The sequence below is a fragment of the Callospermophilus lateralis genome, chromosome 10, assembly GCF_048772815.1.
Source record: "Callospermophilus lateralis isolate mCalLat2 chromosome 10, mCalLat2.hap1, whole genome shotgun sequence".
Classification (NCBI taxonomy): Eukaryota; Metazoa; Chordata; class Mammalia; order Rodentia; family Sciuridae; genus Callospermophilus; species Callospermophilus lateralis.
In genome coordinates, this window is record NC_135314.1 from 40,289,604 (window position 1) to 40,310,779 (window position 21,176).

Genomic DNA, 21,176 nt, shown 5'->3' on the forward strand with positions numbered 1-21,176 from the left:
TCTACTACCTCACCTTGGTCTTTTCCTGGTGTAAAAAATGCTTCTGAACATTCCTATCAAATAATTACCCATTTCAATTTGAAAACAGTGTGGTGAGGTGGTGACCTTACTTATTTATGTTTTGACTTTTTTTTAATATTTATTTTTAAGTTTTAGGTGGACACATATCTTCATTTTATATTTATGTGGTACTGAGGATGGAACCCAGTGCCTCATGTGTGCTAGGCGAGCACTCTACCACTGAGCCACAACCCCAGCCCCTGGAGATGACTTTTTAAAAACTATTTTCTTACAAAATATTTGTCTGAAACCTTTCATTTTTTCATATGTTTGGACTACCAAAAATAGAAATATTTCGTCTTGTACATGTTAGTCTTTTAGTTATTTGAGAATAATTCTTACCTCCACAAGTTTTTTCCCTTCCTCTTCAGAGTGAGTAGTTCTTCAGAATTTTGGATCTCAAATGATCTGACTTGTTCGGATCACAGTACTAAATATCCACTCACCATTTGGCAAAGACACTTCCCCACTGTGTGGCTAAATTACCTAGCTTTCCTGTTAGGGCTCCCTTAAATCTGAAGCATTTGAGTATCAACTCCTATCTGAAAAACCATGAGAATGTGAAGGTTGTCTCTTACATGACGTGTGCTGAACATAATTCTTATATTTAGACACATGGTAATGATAATCTTGAATAGTTTCCTGGCCCAGAGCTGGTTTCCCCTAAATTCTGTGCAGTGTGCAAGTAGCATGTAGATGAATATCTGAACAATATTAATTTCCTTGAAGGTCTTAACTCTTGTCAATTTATTTTTGATGTTTGTTGATGATCTTTTTATTACACAGTCAAGAAATATTCTTTTGTTTCTTTTTCTTAAAATTCTAAATATGGCAAATTGCCTCTGAGATTGGCATTTTGTCTTTGAGAATTAGAGACCATCTACAGTAGTTCTGAATGCCGACATTGTAAAGATGTCTTTGCATATACTAATTAAGTTCTTTACATTTTTTTAGTAAGTCCTTATTGAAAAAATTTCCCTTGTATTCTAAGTATTGAATGAATTTCACAAATCAAGTGAAGTTATGTTAAGAGAACATATATTAAAACAACTACCTGTTTCAACCATTAATTTATTTAGTGAATTGGCTAAATAGAAAAGAATAAAATGCAGTGCCTGTCCTTTAATAGTTTATTCTCTGGCGGCTCTAGGCATGCAAGCTGAAGGTTGTAGCGTAGGAGTCTCCCCAGCAGCAGCAGGACACGTCTGAGTAGCTTTGCTAAGTTGTAGCTTTTCTTTGCATTTGGTTTTTAAAACAAGATTAAAATATAGATATAGAGGCTTGGAAAATCCCTAAGAGTTTGGGGGTTTTGTTTGTTTTTGTCTTGTCTTTTGGTTGTTTATGTTGCTACAGAGCGTCACAGTTTGTATTAAATGTAGATGACTTAGAATTTCTGAAATCACTCTTTTTGACTTAATTGCATAATATGTATTTATATACACACAGCAAGAGGATTCTTTATTCGCATCTATGCCACCTCTTTGCCCAATTGGGAGTCACCCTAAGGTTCAGAGCCCCAAACCTATTACTGGAGGACTTGGAGCTTTCACAAAAGTGAGTATTGAGTCTGTATGGTCTTATTACATAATCCTTTTTGTAGCATGTTAGAGTTGATTGAGACTACCTCTACAACATGTTACTTTCTAGTATGTTTCAACTCTGAAACCAGATCTTAGTTCTGGTACATGTTTCTATTTATTTACTGATACCCACTTCCTTGGAGTCCAGCAAGATAGGGAATTCAGAGAGCACAAACTAGGTTGTTTCTCTTTAGTGCTATTTTTCTACTAATCTCTGAAACAAATGAAGGAAGCACAGGGTCAAGAACAGGGTCTCAAGTGTACTAGGCAGTTTCTGTGCTGCTGAGCTATACTCCCAGCCCTTTTTATTTTTTATTTTGAGACAGCATTTTGAGACCAGGCTGGCCTCAAACTTGAGATCCTCCTGCCTCCACCTCCCAAGTAGCTGGGATTATATGCATGTACCACTGCTCTTGGCCTTTTGGTCCCTTTAGTAGTTTTTGTATACTGTATTTAAGCAGTCTTTTTACCCTTCTCAATAATCTTTCTACCCAGACCAAGTTTCATTGATTCATTAATCTCTGCAAACAGAATCTATTCAGATGCTAGTTTTTTTTTCCATGGGATATTAATGCAGTGTCATTGTCATGTTTGTTACAAGGTGATCATCAAACAGGAACCTGGTGAAGCCCCTCATGTGCCCACAACAGGAGCTTCGAGCCAGTCGCCACTTCCTCAGTATGTGACTGTGAAAGGGGGTCACATGATAGCTGTGTCGCCCCAAAAACAAGTCATTACTGCTGGAGAAGGGACTACTCAGTCACCAAAGATTCAACCCTCCAAGGTTTGTGTTGGGTAGAGATTGGGCGGTCAACATGTAAGTGAACATTGTATAAATAATTAATAAATGCCAAAAAGATTCAGATTGACAGGGTTGCTGATCCCGTAAGAATCTGAATAGCAGCCCAGTCGCAAAGCAAGTCAGTTGATGATAATCCCATCTGCTCCACTAGTATCCATGACGAAAGTTGAGGCATGTATTGTAGAGGGTCCAGGAATAGCCCAAGAGGCAAAGGAAAGCTGTGTCCTCTCTCTGTCAGCAGAGGTGACTGGCTTCACATGCATAGCTTTCTACCTATTCAGATCGGAGATGGAACCACTGGTTTTGTTTCTAATTACACCTCTATGTCCAGACTGATCTATTTGATGATTTCTTGGTTCTTTAAAGTGTTAATATTCCTTACAGTGTGGAGATACGGTGGAATTAATGAATCAGGAGAAATGTAAAATGGCCCTCAGTTCCATATTTTCCTACATTGATTAGAAATAATATCTATTGAATGCTTTTTGTGTCAGGCTCATATTTATATATTACCTGTAATCTTTAAACCACCCTGCAAGGTGGGTATTTTCACCCCCCTCTTTTTTTAGGGGAAGGAGTACCAAGGATTGAACCCAGGGTGTGGCTGGTTTTTTTTTTTTTTTTTTTGGTGGTGCTGGGGATTAGAACAGGGTGTGGCTCTTAACCACTGACCCACATCCTCAGTCTTTTTCATTTTTTATTTTGATACAGATTCTTACTTAGTTGCTGAGGCTAGCCTCAAACTTTCAATCCTCTTGCATCAGCCTTCCAGGTCACTAGGATTATGGGTGTGCACTACCGTGCTGGGCTATTTTCATCCTCATTTTACAAATGCAGAAATAAATCATGACTGAGAAGCATGGCAGCTTCCTAAGAGTGTACAGCTAGTGAGTGACAAGGGTTTAAATCCATGTGTATTGACTTCAGACCATTCCACTCATCCAGTAATGCTGAGCAGACATTCTGTCTTGTCACATGGCTATGTACCTAATGGTAATATAAGACTAAGAAAAAACAGATTTGTGCTAAAATGCCCTGAGTAATCCTTAAGGGCACCTGGGAAGAAGTGCCACAGCAGAGTGAAAGAATTTCCAAGAAGAAAGGGAGCATGAGAAAAGACACCACTGTTTACCCTACCCAGGATATTTAGGAGATAATGAGCTATCTGCAAGGTAATACCATCCTTGGTTATTGTTGAAGTACATTCTTTGAAACTGTGCCTGAAAACAGGAGGGTGGAAAATGTCATCATTGTTCTTCCATATCATTTTGGCACAATAGAAACTCTTCTTACCATGTTTTCTGTGATAGATGAAACTAAGTCCACAATGGCAGGATGGGGAGTGGGAAGACAAAAAGATCAGTGGATTACAGAAAGGGGAATGAAGGGAACAGTGGTGGGATAGGAATAGGAAAGATAGTGGAATGAATCTGACATAACTTACCGATGCACACATATGAATACGCCACTGTGAATTTCACCAAGAGTGGGATCCTAATTAGAATAAGGTATATTCCTTGCTTGTCAATGATATCAAAATGGACTCTACTGTCATGTGTAACTGAAAAGAAACAATTAAAAAAAAGAAAAAAGGGAAGTGCTACCTTCAACATGAAAAGTGACAGCTGAGGAATAAGTAAATTCCACATGGGAAGAAAGCAGTGTGGTGGGTAAAAAGACCATGAGATTTGAAATTACTAGTAACTACTCATGACTTGTGTGACATGGTTAATCTCTGTGAACTCTGGTTTCTTCATCTAGTGAAAGATCTCTTGTCTTTCAGAGCTTAGGAAAATGAGAGAGCGTCATATTTAAAGGACCTAGCAGAGAACACGTACTCAGTAAAGAACATCTGATATGAATGTCATGTGTACCTATGTACAATGCCATGGTAACAATTATTATTGAGCATAGTTGGCTGTAGTTTTGAATATCTAGAGGCAAAAATCACATATAGAAGAATGTTCTTACATGCTATAGACCTTAAAGTTGCGAATAGTTTTTTTGTTTTTGTTTTGTTTTGTTTTTTGGTAATTACAAATAATATTATTACCTTGGACAAATCTTCCCCTTTAGAATGCTAAATTCTCACTTGCCAAAGTTATGTTCACAGGGTAGAAATAGAATAACAACAAATGCATAACAAAGGTGTAATTTCCTTCTAGTTGTTTTTTAAAGCTAGAAGGAAATTAGCAATACCCAGAGAAGTATTGTGGAATGGGAAGAGGAGAGTGGTAGGTAAATTTAGGTTCTAGGCTAAAATTTTGTTAAAAACCGAAGAACTAGCTTGGGATTATGATGTACTGCTTAAGGACCCTTTCTCCTTTGTAGTGTCTGTCATCAGCTGTGCATAGAACTTTTCCCAAAATAATGCAGACTTTCCCATTCTCAGTTTTCCAGAACAAATGGTGTTGGGGTGAGGGGTCATCTTATGAGTGGTGTGCACATATTGGATAAGCTCTGTTAGTCAAGACTGCCCTCCTATGGCCAATTTGGATATCATATTTTATAAGGCTCTTAGATTAAATGTATCATATCTGTATCATAGCAAAAGTTCAAAAAAAAATTTTAAAAAAAAGCAAGAGTTCATGTTAGCAGCAGCTCTCATGTTAGCTGGGCATTTTATACTTAATTCTCATTCCTGATTTTGTGGGGCAAATATTACCCATATTTTATAAATAAAAGGACTAGTGCGAAAGCTCAAAGTGGTTAAATAACTTACCCAGCTAGCTGCTGATGGACTTAATTAAACAAGGAAACCAGGTCTCTCTGCTTACAGAAACCTATATACACTTTCTTCTGCTACACTGTGGTTTAATTAGTTGATTAGGGGATCATTTTCTTTACGTCAGTCATATCATCCAGACACGTGGCAAATATATATTAGTATATATTACAATTATAGTAATATGCTGTATATACAATTATAATGTATTAATATATACTATATAATGTCATATTACTATATTGTGATATAGTAATTACTTAATTAGAGCATCCCATCCATCAGTTGTATATGGTATATACTTTTATTCTACCTCCTAAATAATCTTATTTTTTAAAGAGGATCTAAAATTTCAATAAATATACAAAGTACTGTAAGCATTTGCATATCCTCTGAATTAGCATATTCAGATCTTTTTTCCCCAAATAGAACATGATTGATGTCAAGTTCACTTTATTCTTCCAAGAAATGATACTATCATGAATTTGATATGTAGTCTTTTAGTTCGAGCTTTCCTTGCAGAAATATATAGCCATGGAAAATATGATGTTTGTATTTTGAAAGATTTACATAAGAGATACTTGTGGGTTTTTGCAACTGCCTTTTCACTCAGTATGTATCATTTAAAGTCTGTTTATGCAGACCTATGTAGGTCTCATTGATCTGTTTTTAATTGTGTGTGATAGATATTCCATTGTCTCTCCCTCTGTCTGTAGGCATTAAGAATGTTCTTATATGCTGTAAATCTTAAAGTTGCCAATAGTTTTTTTGTAATTACAAATAATACTACCTTGGACATCCTGTATAAGTTTCCTTGAGCACATGTTTAAAATTTCTGTATATTCAGGTTTCTGTATTCCTAAAAGTAGAATTCTTCCTACATAGGGTATGCGAATTTTCAATTTTAGTAGATAGCCAGTGTCTCTCTGGAATGGCTGTACAAATTTATCTTTCTGTGAGCAGTGAACAAAAATTCCTATTTCATCATATTCTCTAGCAATTCTTGATGTTATTAAAACTTTTTAAGAACTACTTTTTCTCTACCAGTTTGATAGGTGAAAAGTACTATCTATCTACTATCTTTTTTGCCTTTAGAAGGAAGATTGTTTGCATTTCTTATAACCTTATGAGTCTTTTCATCTAGTTTCTGGTCAGTTCTTTTATGAAATACAGAGCTGGGGAATGGCAACACTGACTCATTTTGCCATCAATTAAATTGTTTGTTCTAACTTAACATCCTGCAGTTTGCTTTGTTTACCTGTGTAATATTTTCTTAATTAAAAGAGTTCACTTTACTTTGAACACCAGATAGTTCTTAACTTTATTATTTGGGTCATAGGGTCTTTTTTAAAAAAATGAATTAAATATTATTTTTGCTTAAGCTTTTCCTTTTGAATCAAATGTAACTTTAAGGAGAAGAAAGACTAGAAAGAGACATAGAAAAACATAACTTTTCTGGGCTGGGAGTGTAATTGAGAGGTAGAGCCTAGCATGGAGGAAATGCTGGGTTTAATCCCAGCACTGGGAGAGAAAGAGAAAGAGGTAACTCTTCTTGCAGCTCAGTTGGAAGAGGCCATATAACAAATGACATGTGTTGTTAGGAATTCTAGAGATGGAAAGAAGAAATGGTTATTTCAGATGGGGATAATATAGAAGAGACCACTGGAAAAAAATGATTTTTAAAAATATCAAGTGGAGTTTATAGTTCCTACATGAAAATCTTAATTTTATAATTTTCATAATATGAATTTTATTCATATTATGAAATACAAACACCTGAATTTCTAATAGCAATGAAATGTTTACATAGATTGTCGTATATTATTCAAATGTTATTATTTTGCTCAATATAAAAATGTTCTTGAAATATAACATTGGAAAATCCTTATAATAATGGAAAATGTTGGATAATAAACATAAAACTATATGTATAGTGTGATCCCAATCCTGTTTTTTAAAATATATATTAGGAGGAATTGGAAGTATATATATTAAAGATATTAAGAGACTATTTCTGGTTGTGTAGAACTTTTTCTTTTTACTTGCTAGATTTTCTATTAAAAATCTCGTATTATTTTATAGTCAGAGGAAATTCTAGAAAGTAGTTGAGGTTGGGATAACAGCCTATAAGCTTTTATTATTACAATATCCAAAATGTAAGAAATGTTGTCGTTTTATATCTGTCCAAACAGCCTTGCTGGAGGACTGAATTAGACTCTGTGTGTCATACCCAGGCTTTTGCTTTGCTCTTTGCTAGAACAGAGTGGCTCCTCTGTTCCCAGAACTCTCGCAGTGGCTATGAGAAGAAGCCTGCTGGACTCTCCTCTGTTTTGAACAGGTTGTTGGGGTGCCGGTAGGGTCTGCCTTACCTTCAGCAGTGAAGCAGGCTGTGGCAATCAGTGGTGGCCAGATCCTTGTAGCCAAGGCCAGCTCTTCTGTCGCCAAAGCAGTTGGTCCAAAGCAAGTTGTGACCCAAGGAGTTGCCAAAGCAATTGTGAGTGGAGGTGGAGGAACCATTGTTGCTCAGCCAGTCCAGACTTTAACCAAGGCTCAGGTCACTGCCGCTGGCCCTCCGAAGAGTGGATCCCAGGGCTCAGGTAACTGATCTTAATTGGGTCTCTTTCAGCAGCATCACTGTCCAAAATTTCCGTTGCTAGTGATTTTATTTGTTATTTGATTCTGACTGGGAAATTCTGTCAGGTTGAGACTATAAGATGTGTATAAAAATGTTCCTTTTAATGAAACTTTTTATATAGAGGTTTGTAAGTAGTTTGCTTTTAAGTTTTATTATATCTGTTATTTATATTTTTATATATAATATGCATGATATACATGGAAGAAGAATAAAAATAGAAAATATTTCTTGATACTACTTTCAGGTCTAAGGACAATTTTCATCTGTCCTCATCCTCACTTTGGGTTATGTTTCAGTCTTAAAATCCTGGTCCGATTACATCCAGCAACACTTGGAGATACCCAACTTAATAGATATCTATCAAATAGAAGTTTGAACACAAACACATGTTAACCTTTGATGTGTTAGTTCTGTGAGGACAAAAAATATATATATATATGACATTAGATGTTTGTTAATTTTTAAGGTCTTGGTGAGGCCAAAGAATTGTTGTAGTCAATTCGGAGGTTGGAAGGTAATGCATATCCAAAATAGAAATTTCATAGGTGGTGCACTGCTAATGATAGCAGAGTTCACATTGTGACATTAAAAATAAGTGCATGAGCTAAGCATGGTGGCACATGTCTCTAATCCCAGCTACTCAGAAGGCTGAGGTAGGAGGATTACAGGTTCAAGGTTAGCCTGGGCAAGTTAGGAAGATCCTTTCTCAAAAAAGACTGGGGATGTAGGTCAGTGGTAGATGACTTGCCTAGCATGTGCAAATGCCCAGGATTCAATCTCCAACAAGTGGTTGGGGGGAATGCATGAGATAGATTGAAAGGTATGACCTTTGGAGTTGAAGATGAAGCAGATGAGAAACTAGAGAATAAATAAGTCATCCCTAGTGTTCACTGAGAATTCTAGTCTTTAGTGTAGGGAGTGACTGGGAGTTTGGTAAATGATAGCAACAGTGGGTGAGCCTGCAGTGAGCCTCAAAAAAAACTGGGGCTTTTTCAGGAGTGAGGGGTGATAATGGTCTGAAAGCCCAACTACAGAGTACAAAGGCTCCCCTCCAGGGGCCTAATCTTCACATGTTAAGGTAAGATGACTGGCCCCTAGATAAAGAGGCTGACATGTTTAATTACCACAAAAAGGTTATGATCACAGCAGGAATTCCAGGGCCACTTGGTCAAAGAGCTAGGAAGGAAGGAGGGAAGAGGAAATCAGATCAGGAACTGCTGGGTGACTTCTGGCACTGACTGAAATTGAGATGGCACTGTTGAGTTCTGTTAATAATAGAAAGGTTTTAGAGCTAGCTGTGGTCTCTAATGTCTGGGGGCAGCTTCCAGGGTTCCTGGATCCCAGAGCTTCACAGCAAGGGTAATGAGGATAAGAACTACTCCAGCAGGCTGGGGGAAGCTGATCCTTTCTCTATGACTGACCCATGTGTTTCTATACATTGCATAATGGAGATTTTATTGATTTAAAGTAACTGCAGAAAATTTTATATCTCAATCCCTTTTAAGACTCCTGTAGAGGTTTTATAGCCATTGTGCATAGATAAGTAAAATTTAAGGAGTAAGTAAAAGCTCTTTGACTTAGACCAGACTTTTAAAAAGATGAATTAGGGTTTCATAATAATGTGCCAGCATTGACTGACTGTAGCATTTCTTAGTTCTCGGAAAGTAAGGGAGGCTGGAAGTCTTGTTTTAAATTAGTAAATTCATCTCTTACTAGAAACTGACTAAAGGAACATTAAACAAATGGAGGAAAATGTGTATTCATCCATAGATAGGGTGAGTATTTCATTAATTATGTAAATCACAGTATTTTTGAGAGTAAAAAGTCACTATATTAATAATTACAATGAGAGGATTGGGAGTGTAGCTCAGTAGTAGAGCATGCTTAGCATGTGTGAGGCCCTGGATTCAGTACCCAGAATTAGTAAAAATAATTACAATGAACATAGGTGTAAACTAGAACTGTTCTAGCAATTGATCAGCCTGTTTATATACAATATAAATTGGTTTGTGGTAGGTGCTACTAGTGTCTTAATTATTTTTTAATTAGCAAGATATTTAAGAATACCTGAAGCATCTAGGAAACAAACTTCAGTTTGCTGTTTGTTAGTGTTTTAAAATTAAGTACTTTATTACTCTGTATTTTGATTTTAGAGTATTGCTGATAGATCTAATAATCGGACTGTTTTTCCACCCTTTCTCTCTTAACCATTTTAGTGATGGCAACATTGCAGCTACCAGCCACTAATTTGGCCAACCTGGCAAATTTGCCTCCAGGCACTAAACTGTACCTTACCACGAACAGCAAGAACCCTTCAGGGAAAGGAAAACTGCTGCTGATCCCTCAAGGAGCCATCCTGCGAGCTACCAACAGTGCTAGTCAGTATCATTGAATCATTTGGTCATTCCTCAGGTCTAGCTGAGGGACAGTTCTCACCTGCTCCAGGGAGCATTTTTGTGATTCTCTTTGGTGGTGTGGTGGTAGCTTCTGTCCAAATGGATTTAAAATGTGCACATAATTTAGCTAGAAGCTGTTTAAATAATCATAGTCTTAGGAGGTGACACTGTTATTTTGGGCTTCCCTATTCAGTTTGGGATGATTGACAGATCACGCTGGGGTAGGATTTGATTGTTGAGGTTGTGTGGGGATGTCTAACCTACCTGTAGTGGAGAGTTCCTTTTGGAGTGGTATCTGAAAATCATCTGGTGAATCCTGGGGAAGGTCTTTCTGCTTTTCACTTTAAAGGGAATGGAACAGGACTGGTATTAAATATCTCTGTTCACTGTTATTTAGACGTACTTGTATTTGCTAGTTTGGAGATGGGAAGAGAAATCAAGCTCACCCTAAATTTGTAAGGCCCCAAGGAAATTAGCTAGTTATAAAAAATTTTAGAGAAAACCAGTTTAGATCATGTTGAAAAGGAAAGGGTAAAAGGAATGATTTTCCTCTGATCAGAGGTAGAATGGTGCATCAGTGAGACTCATTAACCACCCAGCTGGATGTGGTGGCACACCCTGTGATCCCAGTGACTCGCGAGGCAGAGGCAGGAGCATTGTGAATACCAGGCTAGCCTGGACAACTTAGTGAGAACCTCTCTCAAAATAAAAAATAGAAAGAGCAGGGAATATAGAAGAGTGCCCCTGGGTTCAATCCCTAGGACTAAAAAAAAAAAAAAAAGGAAGGATGGAAGGAAGGAAGGACAGAGGGAAAGAAAGGAGGAAATTTTTGGCAAGTGCAGTGTGTAGTTTATTCTCTGTAATGAGTCATTGCCACTCTCACCCTGATGTTTTTCCTGATACCTAAGCAGGGGAATGTCAGAAAGTTAGCAACATAAGAAAAGGACAGTGCAAGTCCCAGAAAAAAACCCAGAAAGCTACTTAGATTTTTCTGATGTCCTCAGGATCAAAATGTACCATTGGGAAGGAATCTGTTCCAAATTATAATAGTCACCAGAATTAAGGTGGGGAAGGAAGCTGATCTCTAATATTTATTAAGTAAATATTTAAATATTTATAATCTAGGTAGCTTGTAGACATTATCTTACACAAATGGAAGTAAAACGAACCCATAGGCTTTGAAGTGGGATTTGAAAAGCAAAATAGAATGGGGGTCCTAGAGTCATTATAAATGGGGGGGTTTGATTAAAATGTTACTAAGTCAAAATGCTTGTCAAAGATAAGTTCTTCATTATACTTAGAGCTGAAATATAGTCAGCTGTCATTCAAATTCAAACTACATGTACAAACTACTCATCCAAAATGCTTGGGACCATCCGAACATTGCAGTGCATACCTGTAATCTCAGCTACTTGGGGGACTAGGCAGGAGGATTGCAAATTTGAGACCAGCCTCAGCAATTTAAGGGAAATCCTATCTGAAAAATAAAAAAGGGCTGGAAATGTAGCTCAGTGGTAGAGCGCTCCTGGATTCAGTCCCCAATACTGCAAAAACAAAGCTTGGGACTAGAGGTATTTCAGATTTTTTTGAGATGCGGGGGGATTTTGCAACATTTGCAAAGACTTTACCAAGTAGGTATCCTTAATTTGAAAATCTGAAATCTGAAGTCAGCTTCAAAATTCCAAACTTTTTCAGTGTCACGGTGCTCAAAACATTTTGGATATCAAAATTTCATATTACAAAAAAAAAAAATTGTGCACCAGGATCAAGTAGGATTCATCCCTGGGATGCAAGGATGGTTCAATATATGGAAATCAATAAATGTTATTCACCACATCAATAGACTTAAAGATAAGAACCATATGATCATCTCGATAAATGCAGAAAAAGCATTCGACAAAGTACAGCATCCCTTTATGTTCAAAACTCTAGAAAAACTAGGATAACAGGAACATACCTCAATATTGTAAAAGCTGTCTATGCTAAGCCTCAGGCTGGCATCATTCTGAATGTAGAAAAATTGAAGGCATTCCCTCTAAAATCTGGAACAAGACAGGGATGCCCTCTCTCACCACTTCTGTTCAACATAGTTCTCGAAACACTGGCCAGAGCAATTAGACAGACGAAATAAATTAAAGGCATAAAAATAAGAAAAGAAGAACTTAAATTATCACTATTTGCAGATGACATGATTCTATACCTAGCAGACCCAAAAGGGTCTACAAAGAAACGATTAGAGCTAATAAATGAATTCAGCAAAGTGACAGGATATAAAATCAACACGCATAAATCAAAGGCATTCCTGTATATCAGCAACAAATCCTCTGAAATGGAAATGAGGACAACCACTCCATTCACAATATCCCCCCAAAAAATAAAATACTTGGGAATCAACCTAACAAAAGAGGTGAAAGACTTATACAGTGAAAACTGCATAACCCTAAAGAGAGAAATAGAAGAAGATCTTAGAAGATGGAAAAATATACCCTGTTCATGGGTAGGCAGAACTAACATCATCAAAATGGCGATATTACCAAAAGTTCTCTATAGGTTTAATGCAATGCCAATCAAAATCCCAACAGCATTTCTTGTAGAAATAGATAAAGCAATCATGAAATTCATATGGAAAAATAAAAGACCCAGAATAGCAAAAGCAACTCTAAGCAGGAAGTGTGAATCAGGCGGCATAGCGATACGAGATTTCAAACTATACTATAGAGCAATAGTAACAAAAACAGCATGGTACTGGTACCAAAACAGGCGGGTAGACCAATGGTACAGAATAGAGGACACAGAGACTAATCCACAAAGTTACAACTATCTTATATTTGATGAAGGGGCTAAAAGCATGCAATGGAGGAAGGATAGCATCTTCAACAAATGGTGCTGGGAAAACTGGAAATCCATATGCAACAAAATGAAACTGAATCCCCTTCTCTCGCCATGCACAAAAGTTAACTCAAAATGGTTCAAGGAGCTTGATATCAAATCAGAGACTCTGCATCTGATAGAAGAAAAAGTTGACTCCGATCTACATATTGTGGGGTTGGGCTCCAAATTCCTCAGTAGGACACCCATAGCACAAGAGTTAATAACTAGAATCAACAAATGGGACTTACTCAAACTAAAAAGTTTTTTTCTCAGCAAAAGAAACAATAAGAGAGGTAAATAGGAAGCCTACATCCTGGGAACAAATCTTTACTCCTCACACTTCAGATAGAGCCCTAATATCCAGAGTATACAAAGAACTCAAAAAATTAAACAATAAGAAAACAAATAACCCAATCAACAAATGGGCCAAGGACCTGAACAGACACTTCTCAGAGGAGGACATACAATCAATCAACAAGTACATGAAAAAATGCTCACCATCTCTAGCAGTCAGAGAAATGCAAATCAAAACCACCCTAAGATACCATCTCACTCCAGTAAGCTTGCCAGCCATTATGAAGTCAAACAACAACAAGTGCTGGCGAGGATGTGGGGAAAAGGGTACACTTGTACATTGCTGGTGGGACTGCAAATTGGTGCGGCCAATTTGGAAAGCAGTATGGAGATTTCTTGGAAAGCTTGGAATGGAACCACCATTTGACCCAGCTATTCCCCTTCTCGGTCTATTCCCTAAAGACCTAAAAAAAGCATACTATAGGGACACTGCTACATTGATGTTGATAGCAGCGCAATTCACAATAGCAAGACTGTGGAATCAACCTAGATGCCCTTCAATAGATGAATGGATAAAGAGAAATGTGGCATTTATACACAATGGAGTATTACTCTGCATTAAAAAATGACAAAATCATAGAATTTTCAGGGAAATGGATGGCATTAGAGCAGATTATGCTAAGTGAAGCTAGCCAATCCCTAAAAACAAATGCCAAATGTCTTCTTTGATATAAGGAGAGTAACTAAGAACAGAGTAGGGACGAAGAGCATGAGAAGAAGATTAACATTTAACAGGGATGAGAGGTGGGAAGGAAAGGGAGAGAGAAGGGAAATTGCATGGAAAGGGAAGGAGACCCTCAGGGTTTTACAAAATTACATACAAGAGGAAATAAGGGGAAAGGGAAAAAAAAAAAAACAAGGGGGAGAAATGAATTACAGTAGATGGGGTAGAGAGAGAAGACGGGAGGGGAGGGGAGGGGATGGGGGATAGTAGAGGATAGGAAAGGCAGCAGAATACAACAGACACTAGTATGGCAATAGGTAAATCAATGGATGTGTAACCGATGTGATTCTGCAATCTGTATACGGGGTAAAAATGGGAGTTCATAACCCACTTGAATCAAAGTGTGAAATATGATATATCAAGAACTATGTAATGTTTTGAACAACCAACAATAAAAATTTTTTTAAAAATTTCATATTACAGATACCTGTAAGTAGATTTTAATTTTACCTTCAGACTCTAGAAAAGTTCACCTCAATCTTGTCACAGAGTAGATGTAATACAGAGGAAAGAAAAGTATGGAAAGCAGGAGGAATGCTACAGGGGAAGCATCTCTGGACTCACCTGTTTTTTTCCTGTTAAACCATTGCTTGACTCTTTATGATATGGCTGTCACTCATTGTATTTGCAGACCTCCAGTCGGGGTCAGCCGCTGCTGGTAGTGGCGCTGCAGGAGGAAGTGGAGGTGGAGGCAGCAGTGGCAGTGCTGGAGGCAGTGGCAGTGGAGGAACAGGAGGATCTCAGGGCACCACTGGCCCTGGAGGGATCTCCCAGCACCTGACTTACACATCCTACATCCTCAAGCAAACTCCCCAGGTCTGTTACTTGTGCCTCATATTTTAAACCATTTAGCTATCTGATAAGTGCCTTTAATTTTTAAAGTTCCTTTGCCTTTAGTGCTCTGGGACCAGTAACACTTACATTTTACCCATATTATAAATCTATATTTTGGGGGGCTTTTTTTGAAAGATGAGGAAATAGATTCAGAAAGACTTAAGTAATTAAACAAGACCTTCCTGCTAAGCTAATGGTAGACTTTGGATTTAAATCCAGACCTTTCTGCCTCAAAGAAAGCTTGCCATTTTGTTTATTTTCTTCCAAAATCCATGAAGTAATAAACAGTATTAACCTACAGTTGAAATTTTGCTCTTAGAAGAGTGCAACCAGAGAGAAGAGTATCGAAGTAGTGTTATTTTGAGTAGGGTCAGATTCAGTGAGAAACAGGTTTCCACCTTCTTTACCCTTGTCCTGGAAATCCTTCATTCTCCTCTAAGAAACATAATAGTATTTTGGTTCTAGACATTTCTATTCAAAAGGATGAATAGTTATCAATCTGATTAAATCCACCTTTGGAAACTAGATTGCAGAACTTAACTTTCCAATAACCAGCAGTATAACTACTGTGCAAAGTTTAAGAAGTAGAGTTATCCTTAGTTATATGTTAGTTTTACTTAGAGCTTAGTTTTCAGTTGTTTTAACTAAGTCAAAGAATGAAGCGGAGAGCATTGTAGCTTGTCACTTGGGTTCTTTTGATTTAAAGGATTAGAGCTATCCACTTGAATTTAACAAATTCCTGGTTAATTCTTTTTCTCCCCCTAACTTAGGGCACATTTTTGGTCGGCCAGCCATCACCTCAGACATCGGGAAAACAACTGACTACTGGGTCAGTGGTCCAGGGAACACTGGGAGTCAGCACATCTTCTGCGCAGGGACAGCAGACCTTAAAAGTTATCTCTGGACAGAAAACCACTTTGTTTACACAGGTAAACGTGCACCCGCACACACTCCTCTACCATGCGGCCAGCGCAATGGTTTCATTAATGAGGTTCTTGGCATAAAAGTTAGCTTGTGAGATCGAAATAAACACACAGACTCAGTTACCTTTTTCTATGACCAGGTCCGAGACGGCTCCCCTCTCTGGTTCTCTCCTCTAACCGCCCGGCAGGGCAGCAAGGATTACTCAGGGCTAGCAGGAGAGAGAGAGAGAGCACGCCAGGGAGTAGCCTTTTATTGGGGAGCAAGAAATTCAGGGGAGAATTCCATCCAATGAAGGTTGAAGGGGGGGCCGCACTCCAAGGTCAGGGTCAGTGATTGGGCCTCCGGGGTCAGTGGTCAGTTACACCCCCACACGGACAGGTTCTCTCATCAGGAGAGGGCCGGGAAAGCTCCGACACAGCCAGAGCGCCTCAGACCCTAACCGGGAGTCACCCAGTCACGTGTGAGAATGGCTTCCGACACACTCCTATTATGTGGTGATTGTGGCATTTAATTACTTTTTTATAGCTTCTCTCTTTACACAAACTATAAGAAGTTAAGTTTACATGAGAAAATGAACAATAAAATAGTATAGAAAATTAAAAATAAGTCTTGAGGGTTGGGAAAATATAGCTGGAATGAGAAAATAAGACCAAGAGGTATTCAGATATACAAACAGTAGGATCCTATATAGTTAATAATATGAGGTGTAAATTTGACAGAGAAGGTAAAATGAGAACCTTGATGAATTATAAAATCACTGCTTATGAGAAAGAAAAAAATATATTTCCTTAGAAGAACCAAAGATTCTTTGATACTTTAATTGTATCACTTCTCTGGAGAGATTTCATGAAAGATTTAGAATAGTGTAATAGATGATTTAGCCACAATATAATATAGTAAGTAAGTGCTCTGATGGGTTTGGGGTATGTTTCTTCAGAATTTTTTAGTATAAACCCAAGAACAACATCCAAATTTTAACTGGGCAAGGAACATCATAATCATTTGTAGGAAGATTCTATAACTAAATCTCCAAAATTTACCAGATTTTACAGACAAAAGTACAGAATATAGATTGTATACATACCATTCATCCTAAAACAGCATTTTCTATGACTGTATATTTCAGCATTTCTCAGAAAATTGAATAAATATTAGATTTTTGCTAATGGACACTTTCTTTGTTGAGCATGGTTATATGTCTTTTCTTTAGTTTGTTAATTATATTGATTTGTTTTTATTTATTTTCATTTTTTTTAATGTTAAACCTACCTGTGTTCCTGGGATAAACTTCACTTGGTTTTTATATATTATCCTTTGTTAACATATTGTTGTATTTAGTTTGATGAAATTGGTTTATATGGGGCTGGGGTTGTGGCTCAAGTGGTATAGTGCCCGCCTAGCACCTGTGAAGCACTGGGTTTAATCCTCAGCATCATATAAAAATAAAATAAAGATATAGTATCCACCTAAAACTAAAAAATAAATACTTTTTAACAAAAGAAATTTGTTCATAATTTTTTACAAAGGATATATTGGTCAGTAGTTTTCTTTGTAATGTCTGTCTGGTCTGACTAACTGCAGCTTCAATTTATTTAATAGGCAAAGATCTGTTCAGATATTATTTCTTCTGTAGACTTTTGTTTTCCATAATTGCTTATCCACTATTGGGTTCCTCAGCTAGCTTTTGAGCAGTCAATATAATAAACTTATTTGTCTTTGCTACCATTTTTTGTGGATTTAATGCTGGGAGGAGTATTGTAGTCTGTGTTCAATCCCCCATTCTCAACCTGGAACAGAAAAATAGTTTTAGTTATCAAAATTAAAATCCACAATGAGCTGGGTGTGGTGATGCACACCAGACTAAGATACTCCTATACTCCTATTCTAAGTTTGAGGCCAGCCTCAGCAACTTAGCAAGGCCCTCAGCAACTTAGTGAGACCCTGTCTTAAAATAAATAAAAAATAAAATAAGAAGGACTGGGGATGCAGCTCAATGACAAAGTGTCCCTGGGTTAAATCTCCAGTGCCTTAAAAATTAAAAAAAGATCCACAATAAAAATGAAATGGTATGATTATTTATGCATTGAACTGTGTAGCAGTGATTATACAGGGTACAAAAAATATTACCATATGAAGAGAACTTAATAAAAAGGTTTTTATTTGCATATATTTGAGAATTCAACTACTTGGATAAGAATTTGAGTTGGAATAACACTGTATTAGTATATTAGTTTGTTATCTGTTGCTATATCAAAATATCCAAGGCTGAGTAATTTGTAAAGAAAGAAGTTTATTTAGGTCACAGTTTTGGAGACTGGAAGTCCATGACTAGGTGGCCACATCTCTTTGGCCTCTGCTGAAAGTCACCTTGGCTGCATCATCATCATAACATGGTAGGTGGCATGCTTGTGGGAGCACATGTAAGAAGAGTTTATGTCGCAAGACAGGGAGCCAGAGGGATTCAGAGGTCAGACCTGCTCTTTTGTAACAACTTGATTTTGTGAGAATTAGCCCTCTCCATGAAACCAGCATTAATCCCTGACCTATTCACCTTCCAATAATACCTACCATGTAAAGGTTCCAGCCCATTCACATTGCCATACTGGGGACCAAGCTTCCTGCACATATACAGTCAAATCATACCCATACCATAGTGCATTGTTGGTAGGCTTAATTATGTATCTTTCTAACACTATATATATATATATATATCTTTTATGCCTTTGGAACATTAATAAGTTGATTATGTAGTTGGTAACCAAAAAAATCTTAGCATATCCCAAAAGTAGCATTCATTGTACCTAATTTTCTTGATTAGTTAAAAAAAAAAAAAAACTCAATGACAATAATTAGAAGTACTTTGAAATATATTATTCTAAATCCTTGCATCAAAAAGAAATAAAAGGGCTGGGGTCATGGCTCAGAGGTAGAGTGCTCGCCTATATATTTATTTAAAAATATAGAGTGCTCGCCTTTATTTATAAAAATAAATAAAGATATTATGTCCATCTACAATTAAAATAAGTAAATATTTTTAAAAAAGTAATTTATAGATTACATTTCATTAGCTTTCCTAGAGAAACAGAACCATAGGATATATATACACATAGATATATAAATGGAGATTCTAAAAATTGGCTCATGATTATGGAGACCAAGTCCCAGATATGTCAGGTCTGCAGTCTGGAGAAACAGGAAAACTCGTGGTATAATTCATTCTGAGGCTAGAGGCCTGAGAGCTTGTTGGAGTTGGGGCATGCACATGATAGTATATGCCCCTGATTTTGAAGGACCAGGAACCAGGAGCTCTGATATCTAAGAGCAGAAGATGGATGCCCCAGCTCAAAGAGTGAGAGTAAGAATTTGCCTTTGATCTACCTTTTGTTGTTAGGCCCTCAATAGATTGGATGTTACCCAACCACATTGGTGAGGGCACATCTCTGATGCTAATCTATTCTGAAAATACCCGGAATTAATGGTTTACCAGCTATCTGGATATCCTTTCCACTCACTCAGTTTATATAAAATTAACCATCACAACAGTAATTTATATTAAAATCTATGGAAGCAACTCAGATCTATTGGAAGCAACCCAATTTTCATGTATAAGAAAATTCAAACTTTTTTTCTTTTTTTTTGTTTCTTTATTCCTTCTGTGTGTGTGTGTGTGTGTGTGTGTACGTGCGTGCACACATGCACATGTATATGTTTGTATGTGTGCGAGAAAGAGATACTGAGGATCAAGCCCAGGACCTTTTTATAGCCTAGGCAAGCGCTCTACCACTGAGCTGCACCCCAGCCCACATTCAAAGTTTTACCGCATTATGTACAACCACAGGAATGAGATCCTAATTAGAATAAGTTATATTCCATGAATGTATGATATGTCAAAATACACCCTACTGCCATGTATATCTTAAAAAATAAAAAAGCTAAGTTTTAAATTCTTTTTTAGTTTTAGCTCTCATCAGTCATGATTAAAGTATAATCATATAAAATAATGCACAGATTATAAATGTACTGCTCAGTGAGTTTTGAAATATGTACATAAATAAATAGATGCAATCACTGTTCCAATCAAGATATAGAATATTTCACTCTAAAACATTTTTAATCACCACTTTTCTATTTCTCTCATCAGAGATCAGTTTTTATGTGTTCTTGAACTTCATATCTATGGAATTACATAGTATATACTCTTTTTATGTCTAGTATCTATTGCTCAACATAATTTTTTGAGATTCATCTCAATGGGATACACACACACACACACACACACATAGATATATAAATGGAGATTTATTCTAAAAATTGGCTCATGATTATGGAGACCCAAGTCCCAGATATGTCAGGTCTGCAATCTGGAGAACCAGGAAAGCTAGTGGTATAATTCATTCTGAGGCTAGAGGCCTGAGAGCTCTTTGGAGTTGGGGCATGCGCCTGACGGTATATGTCCCTGAGTTTGAAGGATCAGGAACCAGGAGCTCTGATGTCTAAGGGCAGGAGATGGATGTGTGTATCAGTAGTTTATATTTTTTAATTTTTGAATATATTTTGTTTCATAACTCTTGACAGACATAGATTATTTCCAGTTTTTGGCTTATGAATTAAACTACTAAAAACATTCTTACACAGGTCTTTTTGTGCAGAAGAACAACTTAGATAGCCTAATGTAAGTTTATGAGTGGTTGTACCATTTGATTCTCCCATAAATAACATTAGAGTTGCTCCATATCCTCACCAACACAGAGTATTGTCTTTTTCTTTTTTTTTAAGGTACTATTTTTTTTTTTAGTTGGTAGGCATTTATTTCATTTATCTACTTATATATGTGCTGAGAATCGAACCCAGTGCCTCACACATTCTAAGCAAGCGCTCTACCACTGAGCCACAACCCCAGAATTGTCATTTTTAATTTTAGCATTTTTGTGACCGTGAAGTGATATGTTATTGTGGTTTTAATTTGTATAAGACTCCATTGCAAATTATGCTATGGCTAGTACTTCTGGATTCTAATCAGGTCTTCTTCAATTACTAGCTAGCTGTATGACCCTGATAAAGTCACTGAGCTTAATCTCCTTTAAGGCAGAACTAAAATCAGCCCTATCTATTTAATGAGAATAACAATTTATGAATGACATAAGATACATGTAAGTTTTTTCTAACATTCCGGCAGGCAGTAAGCTCTCAGAAACTGAAAAAAATGGTATCTGCTTGTTAGTGGCATAAATTTGGGGCACTAAGTAATAGATATGGGCCCTCAAACTACAC

At 37.0% G+C, this 21,176-nt stretch overlaps 1 protein-coding gene across 2 annotated transcripts in view; it reads left to right on the forward strand.

The window, feature by feature from the left end:
• Positions 1-21,176, forward strand: part of Yeats2 (YEATS domain containing 2) — a 94,701-nt gene that overhangs the window by 50,951 nt on the left and 22,574 nt on the right. For both annotated transcript variants that reach the window (XM_076868098.2, XM_076868099.2), the window contains exons 14-19: positions 1,507-1,614; positions 2,242-2,424; positions 7,506-7,764; positions 10,019-10,180; positions 14,779-14,963; positions 15,752-15,910. In XM_076868098.2, the coding sequence (XP_076724213.1) occupies positions 1,507-1,614; positions 2,242-2,424; positions 7,506-7,764; positions 10,019-10,180; positions 14,779-14,963; positions 15,752-15,910 (1,056 nt within the window). The remainder of the gene's footprint in view (positions 1-1,506; positions 1,615-2,241; positions 2,425-7,505; positions 7,765-10,018; positions 10,181-14,778; positions 14,964-15,751; positions 15,911-21,176) is intronic.